Source organism: Bactrocera latifrons, unplaced genomic scaffold (assembly GCF_001853355.1).
Source record: "Bactrocera latifrons isolate USDA-ARS-PBARC rearing strain unplaced genomic scaffold, ASM185335v1 scaffold_16, whole genome shotgun sequence".
Classification (NCBI taxonomy): Eukaryota; Metazoa; Arthropoda; class Insecta; order Diptera; family Tephritidae; genus Bactrocera; species Bactrocera latifrons.
Genome location: NW_017535074.1, coordinates 2,695,535 through 2,712,635, shown reverse-complemented (window position 1 = coordinate 2,712,635; position 17,101 = coordinate 2,695,535). Strand labels below are relative to the sequence as shown.

Below are 17,101 nucleotides of genomic sequence, written 5' to 3'. Positions count from 1 at the left end.
CGAAAAACAAGCGAAAACTTTTATTCAATTCTCTTCGAACTCACTTAAATTGCTCACTAATAAATTTACCTTTTTGTGTGACATGATTGATGTATATTTGGCAATCCTCTTAAGTGAACGGTAAAATGCGGTTACACAGCCGCACACACAAAAACAACTGAGTACACATATAGTATAAATTTATATATATGTTTGTATATATGTATGTTTGTATGTAGTAATAGCTCAAGTGCCTTTTAATGGCAGCAACCGCAAGCAAWTGCTGAACTTCCTGAGTGGTGTACTTGAAAGCGGTTTAAAAGTATTTGGAATCTAATCAAATGAATAGTAGAAAATTACCAATTTGTGCGCAAATGCAGGTAAATTAGTTTAAAATTCGCTAGAAATTCAATATATTTACGCACTTGAGTAGCTGAGTTCAACTGAAGTTAGAGTAGAGGGTTTCGAATTTCGACCCTTCGTTAGTCCGAAGGTCTTTTTTAGCTATATAATTCAACACAAAGTTTTCAATAATAATATTATTTAATAAATAATTTCATCATAAAAATATATCATATATAATAATTTAACTTTTTTCTAAAAAATAAATTCAAAGAAAAATTTAAAAACGCTACGATAATTAGTAATAATWTAACCTTCAAATCGTTGTCTACAATCATCATGCTATATTATTTTACTCGCACAGCTATTAAGAAAAGTACTTCAACTCTTCACTCGTTTGCCTAAAGTCACATTTCAAAAAAAGTTTGCGACTTTGCTAAAACCGCCTAATTGTAGGCCACAAGTTTGAAAGACCAACCAAATATCAAAAAAAAGGGTTGTGACTTTGCTAAAACATTTTAAAAACTGTCTAATTGTAGGCAACGAATTTGGAAGGTTATTTATGAATAATGATAAATGAAAATAATTAAAATTATAGCATATATTTAAGCTTATTTCTACAAGCCATAAAAATATATATTGTTTCTTGATATTTATGCCTACAAAATTGTATAGTTTTATTCTACAATACCGTGAACTTTGCTTCGAGTATTTTATAAAGTCCTATAAAAAAAAAAGCTACAACAACAGAACACTAACACTAAATTCCTATGCATTATTATTAAGCGATCGCTGCCAAACATTTAACATCAGAACACCGGCGCACCGGGTTAGTTGAGTCACAAAGGGTCACATTCAACAATACGAAATGCGGCAAATGGTTTAAGTCGCCAACAAAAAATCGATACAARTTGATTGCATTGTTTTGCCGCCGTTAACCAAGAGTGAAATATGCGCTCTTTAGCCCAGCTGTTAGCCAAATGGTTGTTTCGCAATATTCCAACGCTTTTTTTTTTTGTTTTTTTTTTTTTTTTGTTTTTTTTTGTGCCTCTCGCACCTCGCAACCTTCGCCGCTCGGTTTTACTTATTGCCGGCGACAAAGTAATTTCAGGTATTTTCGCATTAATGGCAGCAATAAATAATTCGTAAAACAAATAAAATTGTAAAGGATTACGTGGAGTTTAAGTGTTGTGGTGGGTAATTTACAACTTTGGCGGAGTCGTTGGGATGCGCAGAAAATGATTGAGCGCGAAGGCACTGATAAGATGGCAAGGTCAGCGCCATAAAAGTGTGTTATGAGCATTTAATGCTGTGTGATGTRTGGCAAATTGTTGAAACACATGTATGTAAATGTGAATGTAGTTTTGAGGTAAAATTTTTAATTTAATTCGAGCKGTTAGTCGGACCGGATTTAAAGGAGTGAATTTTAATGACTTTTTTTWATCTTTATGAGTAAATAGTCCCTCAGTTTTTAGATAGCGCACTGAAATTTTGCACAAGCCTTTTTTTTCTTAAGAAGCAGCTTATTTGGTGGAACTGCCGATATTGGACTATTATAGCATATAGCTGCCATAGAAACTGACCGATCAAAATCAAGTTCTTGTATGGAAAACTTTTTTGTATAACAAAATATATGTATAAAATTTGGCATAAATTATTGGCGTAGACAATGCTATAATATCCACAGATATCACTAAGATTGGACTACTATAGCATATAGCTGCCATACAAACTGAACAATCAATTTTAAGTCCTTGTATGAAAAGACTTTTTATTCGATAAGATAACTTCACAAAATTTGGCATAAATTATTCTGTAAAATATCGCTATAATCACTGAATAAATTTTTGATATTGGACTATTATAGCATATAGCTGCCATAGAAACTGACCGATCAAAATCAAGTTCTTGTATGGAAAACTTTTTTGTATAACAAAATATATGTATAAAATTTGGAGATGTGTATAAGAGACAGGACTACTATAGCATGTAGCTGCCATACAAACTGATCGATCAAATTCAAGTTCTTGTATGAAAAAAAAAACTTCTCACATTTTGTTTAACCGCCAAACTTCTAACGACGAAATTCTCGCGTAAAACAAAACTCACATACCGTTGGTGAGCCATTCAAAGCTAAGCAAAAAGCGCATAACGAAATTCGTAAGTTCTTACGTGCAATTTCTCYACATACACATATAAATATATGTGTAGAAAAGCGCGTAAAGCGTTGAAGATAAATGCCATTATTAYGTAACACCAAAATATCTTCACTAAAATGTAGCAGATGTGCAAGGTTGCGGTAAAAAGTTTCGAAACTCTGGATTAGGAAAGTTTTATTGGCAGAAAACACACATCATACAAAACATATACACCTTTACACACATAAAATAAACGAAACTAATGTATGTAAACATATATATGTATATGTATCCCAACACTGTATTAGCAACATCTGTATCTACGATATATATAGTAATCTAATAAAATAATAACATGTACGCCATCAAATGTATCCCTGTACGCCTGCAACGCATATAAGAGCACCTCAATTACTCACACCTCGCCTCTCATACGCATTTACACCACATAATCAACCAGCTTTGCATGCACAGGACTTCTTGCGTTTGTTTTACTCGCTGAGACAAAACTTTTCCACTTCATATCTGCACATATGCGCGCAGGCAGCCACCCACAAACGCAACTGTAACTGTATATAGAATATTACCGCTATATAAAAGTATGCTCACTTTAACTTTTGTGTAACGGTATCTCATTGCGGCGAGTTTCCGCTCATAATTCGCCCACCTTGTGTCGTTTGCTCTTTTATAGCCAGTAATTATGCTGTATACGTGTRTAAATATGTGCATGTGTGTATGTATTGCGTAATATTACGATCTTGTATATTCATATATAATCATCGTTGTGTTGATTATTATTACTTATGTTTTGCACACATCAATGTGATGAGTTACTTCATAAGTACACTAAAGATTTTATCTCAAGCGTATGCGTTTGTATTTACCTTATTATATATCTGTATGAAGAACAAGAAAAACTTTAACTTCGATGAAGTCGAAAAATGTCTCTGTTATTGCATAAAAGTACATTAAAAGATATTTTTCTTCATTCTGACCGATCATTTTGTTTGGCAGCAATTTGTTATAGTCATCTCATCTGTATTATTTAATCGGATATTAAAGTGTTGCCTTAAATACATGCCGAATTTCGTGGAGTGTCTTGTTCAATAAAAAAGTTCTCCATATAAAAACCTGATTCGCATTGGTTATCGGCATATCATATATGTTAGTGCTGCGATCTTRCCGGTTYCCACAAATGAGYAGCTTCTTTTGGCGAAAAGGACTTATGCAMAACTTACGTTCGGTTTCTCAAAATTGAGTYCACGAAACACTTTTCATAAGCACTTTTGRTCCTCAGCTCCTTCAGCGCATCTTGTTTTTTTGTCTTCGTTCGTCTGGGGGTTCAACAGAGCGGCAATTTCAGTTTGGGGAACAAGAAAAAATCACATGGAGCCGAAACTGCGGAACGCAATGGTTGATCGATGGTATTAATTGCCTTTTTGGCTTTAAATTCAATCGTGGCAATATGGCCAAATAAGGCTGCTTATTGAACAAATTCATGATACAAAAAAACCACAAAAATCAACAAAAAAAAAACAACTATGAGCATCACCTTGGTTTGTGAGCGGCTTTGGTGTGTATTTTTTGGCTTCGCCTCGTTTTTTCTTCCATTCCGCTGAATGTTTACTTGTTTGGATATCAAACTCATAAACTCTTGTCTCATCGGCAGTTATAATGCTCTCCATGAATGTGGGATCGGAATTCCCACGATCTCGCATACAAAAATAGACGTGTTTACGGTACTCTGTTTGAAAAAATTCAGCTTTATAACCACCGAGTTTAGATTTAAGTTTAACCCTTGTACTTAAAAATCGAGGACAGTGCAAAAAGACATGTTAAGATACGTCGGATAATGTACAGGTAGCTTCACTGTGCTTAATTGTCGTAAATTTGAGCCTTGAGTTTATTATTACTCCCAAATAATCTAGTTGTGACTATCATGATAAATATACATTCCTCCACGTTCCTAATACAAGATTTCTGTCTTTTGCTCTGCCAGGTTTAAACTCGATGAGGAGAACCATTGGCACAGACCGTTTACGCAGTCATTATATATTGTCTTTTCGAATAAAACGCTGGTTTTCTGAATTGTTTACTCCCAGCGGTTTCTTACTAGGCTTTCATACATTTTGACAACTGTATACAAAGAGATGGATGTGCTGAAGTTTCCCCCGGAAGCTTCTTTTAGGTTAGGAAGTAGAACCAATCGCTGAACTTTCCGCAAGTCGGGGAATATTCTTTCTTTCAAACACGCATTATACATATTTGCCTATAGTTTTCTTATCAAAGGCATGGTTTCCAGCTATCGCCAATATTTCAACTTCTCTAATTAGTAGTGGTGGCTCTACGACTTCAGTTCAAGACTTAGCATAAGATATAATGGCCTTGTTACACGTAACGAGTACAGTGGCGAGATAGTATTCTGGCCGAATATGATACTCGGTCGAGAGAGTTGCGTTGRCGAGTAGAGGTTTACACGTATTATGTTCATCTAGATAGACAGTGAAGTTTTCAAAGTTTTATTTACAATGTTTGGTAGAAAAAGACATTTTAAAAGAGYTTTTAATGAAGTTCTAAAGCATCTCATAAAAGAGTATTTGCCATTTCAATTCTTTCACAATGCAAAATGCAATTGAAACTAAATAAACAACATAAAAATTGACCGAGTGGCGAGTGARGACCGAACGCGTGTTCACATGCAACGAGCGAGTCAGTGATTAGCTCAGMAGSGGMAAAAGASTGWAGAAAAAAGAAGCACWCGGCCTAGTAAACAAAATGTGATTCTAGTGACTCTCTCGCCACTATACTCGCCCACTGACTCGGTTCATTACTMGCCTTACTGTTTAAACGAAACGAGCACTCGGCCGAGTGACTGTCTCGCCGCTCTACTCGTTACGTGTGATCAAGGCATAAGGTAGTGTTTTCGAAACAAAGTTTCGATGACATTCTTCATAAAATAAATCACTTTTGTGTTGGTGTGTCTTAGTTTAGAATTTCGACATATAGATTTTATTAAAATTTACTACCGAAATTCGAAGTCGGTGGCCTCAACTTTAAGAGCGTTACACCCAATTTATGGTTATAATAAACATCCTGTCAGATCAACAACTGAGCGTCTAGTGGAAAAATTTGAATCCACAGGTACAATACAAAATGTTCCCGTGGCAGTGAGACAAAGAAGTTCCGAGAATATTGCTGCCGCCAGCRCATTAATTTGGAAAGACYCAAATCAATCTCTCATACGTCGTTCTCAATTGTTGGGCATCTCTATGACGTCGTTGTGGCGAATKTTGCGAAAAGATTTTGGCCTGCACGTGAAAAAGATCAAATTGACGCAAGAACTGAAGCCGCTTGGACACCTTATTAAAAACTAAGTTTRGTKAACSTGTTATCTCACGAAATGGTCCTGTCAATTGGTCGCCTCGGTCGTACGATTTGATGTCGTTCGACTAATTCCATTAGGAGTTTATGATCTGTGCCAACAAGCCAGTGACGATTGATGAACTTCGTACGAATATCGAACGTGACGCTACGTTTGTAGCAGTATCGGTCGATTTATGCTTGAAACCCATCGAAAATTGGGGTCAGCGCCTGCATTTCTGGTAGGTATCGGTAGGATATCGATGTGTTTCAACCGAGAATATATGGATTATACTAATAAAAAAGTTATATACTTATAAAAACTCCCTCTTGACAGTAGATTCGTTACAGCATATGGAAAGTATATATAACGAAAGATCGGCTGATAAGTGTGAAATATCGCTACATCTCATTTTTTACAACAAAAGCACTTAAAAGTCCATGCGCAGGAAATTAATTTTCATCAACTAAGATTACAATGCCAAATTCTGACACCCACAAATATAAACACGATTAACAGTTTATGCCAAACAAAAGACGGTTAATGAAATTTCCATTGTGTTTCACCTGAATTTTAATCAAAACATTGAAGAAATTCAATTTTAAGTAAATTTCGCAATAAAATAAGAAGAAGAAGAATAAGAAGAAAGGGAAAATGAAATGTGCAGCGCCGCTTAGCCGGGGCAGCGCAAAAATTAACAAAAGYMAGTAAACAAAGCTTTYACCCTAACCTCAAAATTACGTGACAGTCAGCAGCTGCAACACAAAAACAACTACAACAGCACTAAAAACAACAATTGCTACTGGCAGAAAAACAAAACGGAAATACAAAAAGAAATGCAGAAAAGCATGAAACAAAACGAAGCGAAAGGCTAAAGMTAAAGATAAAGAGAAAAACAAAAACAACAACCACAATAAAATATAATAATTAAAATGGAAGTAATGCAAAGTGACGGCGGTGTTAAAGGGCAAACTGAAAGGATGAACAGTTCCATATATACATACATGTAGAGAAAGAAGAGTATAAATGTGTGTATACACATGCATATGTATGTATGTGGTGGTGCAACAACAATGCCAACCAGCTCATTTGTGGCAAAAGTCTCAATCGCTGCTGATAGCAAAGTCTTGCAGCAAAGTTTAGCTACAGCAACAAAAATAACAATCCAACAACAACAAGCACACCAACAACAAAAGTTAATTCGAGCAAGCAACAACAACAAGTAGCAGCCAAATATTGCCAGCAGCAGCAATGTTGCAATTGTAGTCATGACTGCGAACAGCGGGCAAGTCGAAAGTCAACAGCAACAACAACAATAATCGCAAACTACAACAACAGCATTGCGCAAACTTTTGTTTATTTGCCATCAAATTTCAGCTGTAGCAACAAAGTCAAAGTTAACGGAAGTGAAATCGTCGAAAGTCACACCAAGCAACGCCACGCTGTGTGAATGTGTGGGTGTGTGCGGCTGTGTGGCGCGTATGTCGATTGTAAAATAGTATGCGGCGGCAAATAAATACAAATTCATTGCTGCACTTGGCGAAAACTTTAATTTGTTTGTTTAAACTTTGCCGTTTTTCTTTGAGCACTTTTGGCCACGACGGCGCGTCGCTGTTCGACTCGAATTGTTTGTGTTTTGGGCGGGTCTGTTACGCCAATTGTGCAACACCGCAATTGGGTGATTTCTTTTCAAAATGCCGCTGCCTTTGGCATGGCGATAATTTGTGGTGCAAAACAGACTTATGAYAGTTTTTTGTGGTTGTTGTTGTGGTTGCGCTCAATGAAAATGTTGCATAAATSCAACTGGAACAGTGCCCAAAAAATAAGATGACATTGTATTTATTTTGAAAATTCTTTAATTATTCTTTCAAATCAAGTTTATCCCCTTCAAAGTAATCCCCACTAGATGTAGTACATTATGCCAACGGATTTTCCAATCTTCGAAACACTGGTTGTAGTGTCACCTTCCGGGATGGCCTTCAGTTCCGTCTTCGCTGCGGCTTGAATCTCGTATAAAAACGGTGTCCCCGGTGCGGTCTTTTGAATTTTGTGAACAGCCAGAAGTCGCACGGCGCCAGATCAGGTGAATGCGGTGGTTGCAGACCGATATGGGTTGAGTTTTTGGCGAAATGATCATTTAATGCAAATTCTTTCCTCAGCAAATTTCGACATGGCAAAAAACGAAAAACTCACTTTTAGCAGCTCACAAAACGGCACGTATCTCAAACACTAATGAATATTTTGACATGAATTTTGACATGAATGTGGCTGACAGTACTATCAACCTAAAAAAAAAATTCTCCAAATCCTTCGATGCGCGCAGTTCAAATTCAAATGTCACCTTATTGTTTGGGCATAGCGAGTGAAGAGAGGAAACAATATTTACTGTCTAGTAAGAATATCAGAACAAAGCACTTATGACCAAAAAACAAATAATTGAACCATTTTTTTATTTTGATCGGTCATCAGCTATATGCTAAAGTCTTCCGATCGGAACAATATTTCCGCAGTTTACAGCCTTGGCTTGGATAATAATTCAGGCCAAATTTTGTGAAGATATCTTGAAAAACAAAAAAGYTTTCCATTTTATCGGTCAGYGTGTATATATAGRCCTTTGATTATCTATTATTAATCCGAAAATTATTGTAAATAGAAATCGAGCCCAACATTCGATGCTAYGTCTTCTTATCTTCGAAAAGGTTGCATCACAAAAATAATATGTTATAAAGACTATATAATCTTCGGCAGCTCAAACGATGGATTTGTATAAGTAAACACGCCAATCCTAAAAAGTATATGGMGGAAGTCAAGCAGTAGATGTAATAGATCTTTACAACTTTAGAGAATGCTTAACGAACTAGAAGAGCATAAGTAAGAGTCCTTCTCAAGCTCCCATATCCATCTCTTTCACAAGTCATACAATAGACAGAAAGCTTATAAATCCTTCGTAAAGGAAATCTTTTGCGTAAACTCCGCTTWTCTCTGAACTTGTCAGCGAACTCACTCATTATTTTAGTTGCTCAATTAGCCAACTAACTTTCTGCGGAGAAGTTTTCACAACTCCACMGCTTTCTTATAAGAAAATCTTTAAAATTCCACAACTTTCTTATAACAKTATGCAAGTCTCTGCTCCACAATAATTTCTCACGTCCACACAGCTGTACATTGAGCTGATTGCAACTCATAATATCCGTCCARCGCCTGCTTATTAATATCTAATAAAATGTGCTTTCGCCAACAATTTGAATTGCCACTAAAAGGATTAAATTTYCCTATTTTAGACGCAAGTTATATTTGTGTAAAACAGTCGACTACTTAAGATGGCAGCGTGGCGTGGAAAAGTGTGCAGTATAAAATGTAGGCAAAGAGCAAAGGCAAAGAAACTGACAAACAAGCCGAGCGGATGCTAAAAGGGAAACGGATGTAAAACTTTTCTTTAATTGTACAAAAATGCTGTTTTATTGCTGGAAATCCGGCTTAAAAGGATTTACTATATAAAATAGATTTATTTTCCATGTCAAGAAAACTTATTGAGCGCATGAAAGCACTGAACGTAAGTAGAGCGAATTTTCTGGGATTATGGCGCTCAAGTTGGAAGAAAGCTTAAAAAATTTAATTGGAATCAAGTGCGCGATTTGAAGACTGAAAAGAGGCAGAATGGCAGCTAGCTTGAAGGAATTGTTTATTTTTTTTTTTCAGTTATTTTTAATTTAGAGTGCCTGTTTTGAGGTGCGGAAATTACTAACACGTCGTTACTACACAGATGTGTCTAGCATATGTGCTTAGTTTCACAGCGTGGTTGACAGGTATCCTTCTAGGAAATTCTTCATGGACAAAAAATTTTCGGAAGCATTATTTAGTATTACTTCTTTATTGACGTAGACACAACTTGCGCGGTTATAGCCGAGAAACMACAGTCCTTATTCATTCTTTACTATATATAAATGTCAGACACATGTGATTACTGTTATAGCGCATATCACAGATATTCCATAACTTWAAAATTTTTTAGAGAATATTATTCAGTACTTACGAGATTTATATGCCAGGCACATAGTTTGACAGCTTGTTTGAAAGCTACTTTTTCGTCAGACGCCTCAAACATGTTTTAGACTCTTTTATTCAGTCTTATATGATAATAAATACCTAAAACTTGAGATCTTTTTGACAGAATATAGATTCTTGGCTTCTCATAAAATAACCCATATTTAGTTATTTATTATTAAGAAAAATGTWCATTAATGTAAATCTTTTAACTCTCCCTGACCAAACATTTTTGGAAATTAATTTTTTTCCGACTATAAATTTACTTTGACAGCTTGTATGACAGCTGTCCTTTTATGAAATTCTATATCAAAACTAATGGAAGCAAAACAATATATTTTCCATAATTTCAAAAAAAAAAATGCAATGGCTATTTTCAATTCAAAATAGTAATATTTTTGGCTACAGTCTATACTGATGAGACTGATAGGACTTTGACAACTCGTTTGACAGCTATACCTCTAGGAAATTATATCTCAAAAAAAGACTTTGTATTGCTATAATTTCAAAAAATATATGCAATAGCATAGCATTTAGAGAGTTGCCACCTTTTAAAATTTTTCTTAAGGAATTTATTAATGATGTCTAAAAGGCAAACTTTGAACTCCTGAAGATTCTAATTGTTTATGACTGTGACTYTGTAACCCTTAGGTATATTCCTAACCTTTCAAAAAACTCCATATATTGCCATAATTTCAAAACTATAAATGCAGTAGCTATTTCTGTATCTCAGTGAACAAAAATTTCTGGAAAAGGAGTATACTGATAATAAAAAAGACATAAGTATACTTTGACAGCTCGTTTGACAATACTTCAAACTTCTTAAAAATACCTTCTATTTCGAAATTAAACAAAAATAAATATATATACACAATAGCTATTTCTGACTCTAATTGCTTAAATGAATTGTTACATATGTATTATATTARGTTGTCAAAAAAAGTTTTGCGGTAGTTGGCGCTGAGAGCGCGTAGTTCTAGTTTTATTCGTCGCATCGGGTCATGCTATATTTTTTTTGAAGGACCATTTCACGCGCTAACACGTGTTTGGTTGATTGTCGTTTTCTTTTAAGTCGTTCGAGAGTTATAGCGTCGCAAACATGGAGCAAACTAAAGAGAAAAGTACAGCATATTTACAGTTTATGGACCCGATACAGTTTCCATTTCCACTGCACAACGATGGTTTCAATGTTTTCGTTCTGGTATAGAGGTGGTCGAAGATGCGCCACGCTCCGGAAGGCCTGTCGTCGAAAATTGCGATAAAATCGCTGAATTAGTCGAGAGAGACCGGCATAGTAGCAACCGTAGCATCGGTCAAGAGCTGAGCATGAGTCATCAAAAAAACTTTTATGAACAATTGAAAATTCAACAAAAAATACCGCAAGACTTTTTTGACAACCTATTATATGCTTTATCGCTAATAAAAAGCAAAAACACGAAAACACTTTAACGTTTCTTTTGACAGTTGTACCACTAGAAAACTTATGTACACCTCCAAACAAATGTGAAGAGTTTTTACTAATAAGAAATACTTGAAACATGAATTTACTTTGACAACTGTCGCCTGAGGATTACTGAAACCACAGAAAAACAGTCTCTATTTCCATTATTACAAATATACAAAAATATTAATGCTTTTTCCGACACTAACTGACGTCACTAAATGCAATTTGACTGCTGCGGCCTTTAAGTTATTTGTAGTTGACTAAATTTGTGGCGTCGATAAACCGCAAACGAAATTTGCATTAAGAATTCTAGGAATTTGTAATTAGTAACACTGCGAGTGCACAACAACACGAATGTTATTTTTAATGACACCTCCACACAAACAATGAAGGTGGAAAATGAATAATGTGTGAAAATATCAGAAACTTAATAAATTCACCTGCTATTTTTAGCATAGATTCGAAATAAAATCATTACAATGCTAATGCATTTTCGGTGTTTAATAAATTTGGCAAATCGACAATGAAAATAGCTGACAACGGACTATATTTTTTTGTTGAGCGGTTAAGTGAATGAAATGTATTGACAGCGTTGGCCTTAAAGCCAAAAAATAGTAACTCAACTTTATATAAAAATAATAAAATTTAGTTCTTAATACTTGAAGCACTTAAAAGTTTCATGTAAAATTTTAATCCGGTTTGTTTAAAGTAATTCATGTAACATTGAATTCGAATTTGAATTTTGACATATCAGGCTAAGTACATAATGGAGTACACTTAGTGCAAAGAAACGAAGTAAACAATTTTTTTTTTTTTTTTTTTTTTGTTTTGTTTGTAGGCAACGATATTTTATTGCACGTTGCATCCATCACTTTTCCACTTACAACTGCAATATGTATGTACTTAGCCTTAGAAATGCTTGTAATGCAACTTAAAAGTTTGCTGAAAATTATTAATCTGATTTGTGGACATGGACTTTGAATAAAAATAAGTACGGATGATATAAATATTGTTACTTTCAATCCTGGCTTATTTTAGCTAAGCGCTTTGTGATACAAAAAGCAAACAATTTCATTTGAATTAAATCCCAGCCAAAGTAGCAGGGTTTACCTAATGGCATAATCTTTGACTTTAGAATTTTTTGAGTAATGTTACCTTCTTTTCAAGTATTTTTATTTAAATATATTAGAATTAATGGTGTCCTGAAGGCAAGGTTCGGTTAATATGGTAGGCCAATAAGCTACGCATAGACCAGATTTGGTCCTTTGTGATATCAGATGGCCTTCAGTTGCTAAGTGCAAGGGGAGTAGTCATCGCTTAGGATGCCTGCGCTTGACACGAATTTTAACACACTCTCGTCCACTATTTCATTGCCCTGGTGCCCAGTGGAAGTGAAGTTCCCTGCTTCTGACAATATTTTCCACTACTGCCCTGCTTCCCAAGACACTTCTGGCCGATATACGATATGGGATTTCTGCTTGGCTGACTGGTCTTAGAAAGTTTTGCAGTTGAATTTATTTCAATTTCATTTCAAAAAGCGTTTTATTGTGAAAACTTGAAGATGAAAATTTCTAATTTTGAGGTTGTCACCTTTTAAAAGTTATCTTTTATATTTATAATATTACATGCAACAGAAATTTTGCAACAGGAATAATACAATATTTGTAAGTCCAAAGGGATGAAAAGGGTGGGCAGTTTTTCAAAAGGGTTGCCATTTTTTTTTTTTTTTTTTTTTTTTTTTTTTTTTTTTTTNATAAAATTTATTAAAATATCTACATTAGCGAGAGTACTACATATGTATATACAGACACATTTCTATAAAATATAATAAAATTCTCATGTTTTCTAGTATTAAAAATTTTCTGTAGTGGTTTAGTATAAAGAAGATTTTCCATTCCGTTTTTCCTAAAATTCCAACTCAATTCTACAAAAAATATTTAATACAGTTGGCAACACTTGTTTTTTTTTTATTTTAAGTATTATAAATTCCTTTTGCTGGCAGATTGGCAACCACGAAAACGTCTCATACTAATTTTGAACTGATTATTTGTKTTAGAGCAAACTACAAGAAAGTTCTAAAACTAGTTTTAATGCTTTTGTTTTGGTGAAAGATAAACAACAAAAATATTTATTTTCAATAAAAAAAATTTTACACCAGGTGGCAACCCTCGATTTTTGTTGGTGATATGGTATGATTTCCACATATATTTTTTAATAAAAGCTTGATTCTTTTTTACAAAAATTTAATGCAGGTGGCAACCTTTGATATTTTTAAGTATCAGAAATATTTCAACGTAATTAATTTACAAATATTAAATTTCAAAAAAAAAAAGTTAAGAGAGTTGCCACCTTGGTTTTCAGTTTAATAACTAGAGGTGGCAACGCTTGCTATTTTTAAACGCCTGAAATACCTTATTTTAACGCATAAAAATATTAAGATAATTTCCAAACAAAAATTAATTTTATACAGRTTGCAACCCTTTTTTTAAGTTTTAGAAATACCTTCCAAAGGCAGTTTAGAAAATATTAGGGCTAAAAGTTAGCAGCTATGAAACAAGTAACCAAATAATATAAAATTTTATTCACTAGTTAACGAAAATTTTACAACAAATATTTGCTAAAAGCCATATTTCACAATTACAATGCATGTAAATTTTCAATTTTTCGCTCAATAACAAACGATCAGCAGTTTGAAAGTTAAATTTCATGCATAAAAACTAAATTATTAAAATTTATTCGGCATTCATGGAAGCACACACGCACTACAAACGCTATTAATGGCATAGCAAATGCATGCGCCTTTGTGTATGCTACGATTTGCCCGCATATTCATATAGCCACATTGAATCGTTACATGAATTTCGATTTCAATAACAAAAGCAAAATCTCATGCTTGCGCAAGCAGGAAGAAAAGCGCACAGAAAGCACACACATTCACACATGCATACCCATACACTCGCACATACTATAACAGATACCAAAGTGCGGTGTGAGTATTTATCAGCAAACTTTGCAAAGTTTTTCGTTACAAATGTCATTGTGTTACACACCAACCGCTCCGTCACTTACTGACTTCCTTCCTAGCAGCAAATCTTTGCATCCTCTACTACACTCACGGTCAACTATATGAGTATGGCATGTGTAGCATTTAACTTTTGGAAATAGCAAAGTGCGCGTATTTTTCGCGAAAACTTTAAGCCACCAGTCAATAGTGTGAGTATATGCATGTATTGGTATGTATGAATTGTATATGTGTTTGTACAAATAAATAACGGAGCTTTTAAAAGCATCAATTGCGGTGACTTTCTTATCTCTAGCGCTATTTAAGGACTTAAATAGATACTACATAAGAAGATATACATAGATATACTTACTATACTGTGTGTATATGTTAATGTTTGTATTCATGTGTATGTGGCGATATTTATGGGTATCATCTGCTTTTCATCTACTCTTAGGCTGGTACGAGGACAATTGGTACGAGGTGAACTTGGAAAATGAGGGTATCACTTGCACGATAGAACAGATGCGCATTGCGGCCGAAGGACATCTGACAACGGAAGCGCTTATGTGGAATCAGAACAATCAAACGACAATTTCCGGCATGACATCTGAGGAATTTCGGTGAGTTTGAGTTTTTATTTGACGAGGCGCACTGTGTTTCAGGTTTCTATGAAAGCTAGAAAATTTTAGAATTTTTAAGGGTTCATGAATTGAGGCGTTAGAAATTGATGAGGAATTTATATGAAATGTTGAGAATTTCAATTAATCCAAATTATGGTAGTTAAAATTGTAAACATAGTAAATCCACTAGGTGGCGCTGCTACTTTTGAAAGCATTCGAGATTAATTGACCATTTTTAATTGAGGCTTCACCCCAAATATAAAAAGAGACTTACAAAACGTTTCGTAAAACCTCCCAAGCGCAGCAATCAATAATAATAATTAACAAGTATGAAACGGAGAGGATTCGATTTCGATTTGAGTCTCGTTTTCAGCGACCACCTTTTCCGTAACGGATAGTACCCTCTCTACAATCACATTCTGATGTTCCAAGCATAATTTTTTTTATTCTAGATAACCGAATATTAATATCTTAGATAGATGGCGATCTAATCACGGATGAGAAAACCTTTCGTCCATTTTAGGTTCAATCATAACAACGTAAATCAGAAGAAATACACAGAAAGAGAACCTGAGTCATACCAGCTTTTGGTTCCCAATTTCTTTGGTGCTCAGTTCCAGTAAAATCATATTTAAGGACCAAATTTTTTTTATTGGATTTGGAATAAGCTACAGTAAAAGGTTCAAGATCGAGGATTTAGCTTAAGTTAGGTCGTTCGGTAGTAGGACTGCTCCTCGCACCAAAGATATCAGTAGGATCCTATCGATATAATGTGAACGAAGTTTCTTTGTGATTCCAAGAACTCCTAAATAAAACTCACCATACAACTTTGTGAGCCGATCAAGCGCTTTGAGCTTAACACAAATTTTTTCAGTTGCCTAATATGAATCCCAGCCAGATATTTCAAACTCAGACTGGCAAAAGCTGACACCACGTCTTCTTCCATGGCTGCTAAATAAGGCTTGCTAGGGAGCAAGTAGTTCAGAGGACCGCTTGCATTCCACTTTGTGTCAAAAAGATATCGTAGCTATACAAGTTTTGGTTATTGATGAACGCTTTTCAAGYTCAGGAGAGCTCCAAAGATTCAACGCCCGAGCGCAAAAGACAGCCGAGTACTGACTCYTTCCAGCAAGCTCATCGACTTTGCAATTGTCAGCGATTTCGCCAAGACGGATAATATAGTAGCTTGATGCTACAGCTAAAAGTTTCAGACCTTGACTATTCGACAACACACTGCCAGAGAGCTCACCGCTAGTATTGCAGGTATGCTGTTGGAGTGAAATAMCACCTATCTGAAGGGCCAAATCCTTCGCAGCATTAATTCAAGTTGTACTTAAATACAAAACAAACTTCACTCAACCAAGATAGCACCCTTTATCCTACCTGCCTTACAGTTAATGAAAAGGTTCCACTAGGCCTTCTAGTCTTACCTATAGATACTACAATGAATGGATCGCCAGAGAATGAAGAAGGATTCCATAAAAAATCCTATTTTAACCTAAAAGTTCTAAGCCCGAAACTCCGAAATCTCTGCTTTCAAATATATGTAGGTTTTGTTTCGATACAAAATTTTTAAAAGAATTAAAGGCTACTTTAAGTCTTCGATCTTCCGCAGAAACGAAATAATGTTACGTCCCGAAATAAACTCGTAGTTTCACTAACTTCCTCTTCTTTGAACGCAAAAATAGTCCGCGTAACTCTTACTCCAGTGTCAAAAACTCCTTCGATTTGAAAGACACCATCTTTTACTATAAGGGAAAAGTTTCAGCCGCTATTCACCTGAATTTTTATATGAGGTACCCTTGCATATTCTTTTAAAATTGTTGAAACCATGATTATTATCATTTTTCCATTTCATTGCAGACAACGACTGAATCATGCGCTTATCGAAGAAGGTTACGACATCAATCATGATCGCTATCCGGAGGGCTATCAAGAGGCGCCGCTGGCCTACGATGCTGTSTGGAGTGTGGCGTTGGCATTCAATAAGACAATGGAACGCCTCAAGCAACGTCAGAAATCCTTACGAGATTTTACATACACAGACAAGGAAATTGCCGATGAAATTTATGCGGCGATGAATTCTACACAGTTCCTTGGCATATCGGTAAGTAAGCTAAAGTGCATGAAAGCGGTTTTGCAAACTGACAAGCATTGTAGGTGAAGGGC

General features: G+C 35.1%; 1 protein-coding gene across 1 annotated transcript in view; it reads left to right on the top strand.

The window, feature by feature from the left end:
- LOC108966348 (gamma-aminobutyric acid type B receptor subunit 1) overlaps positions 1 to 17,101 on the top strand; it is a 118,110-nt gene that overhangs the window by 36,853 nt on the left and 64,156 nt on the right. The window contains exons 4-5 of the mRNA XM_018929197.1: positions 14,767 to 14,932; positions 16,796 to 17,039. Of these exons, the coding sequence (XP_018784742.1) occupies positions 14,767 to 14,932; positions 16,796 to 17,039 (410 nt within the window). The remainder of the gene's footprint in view (positions 1 to 14,766; positions 14,933 to 16,795; positions 17,040 to 17,101) is intronic.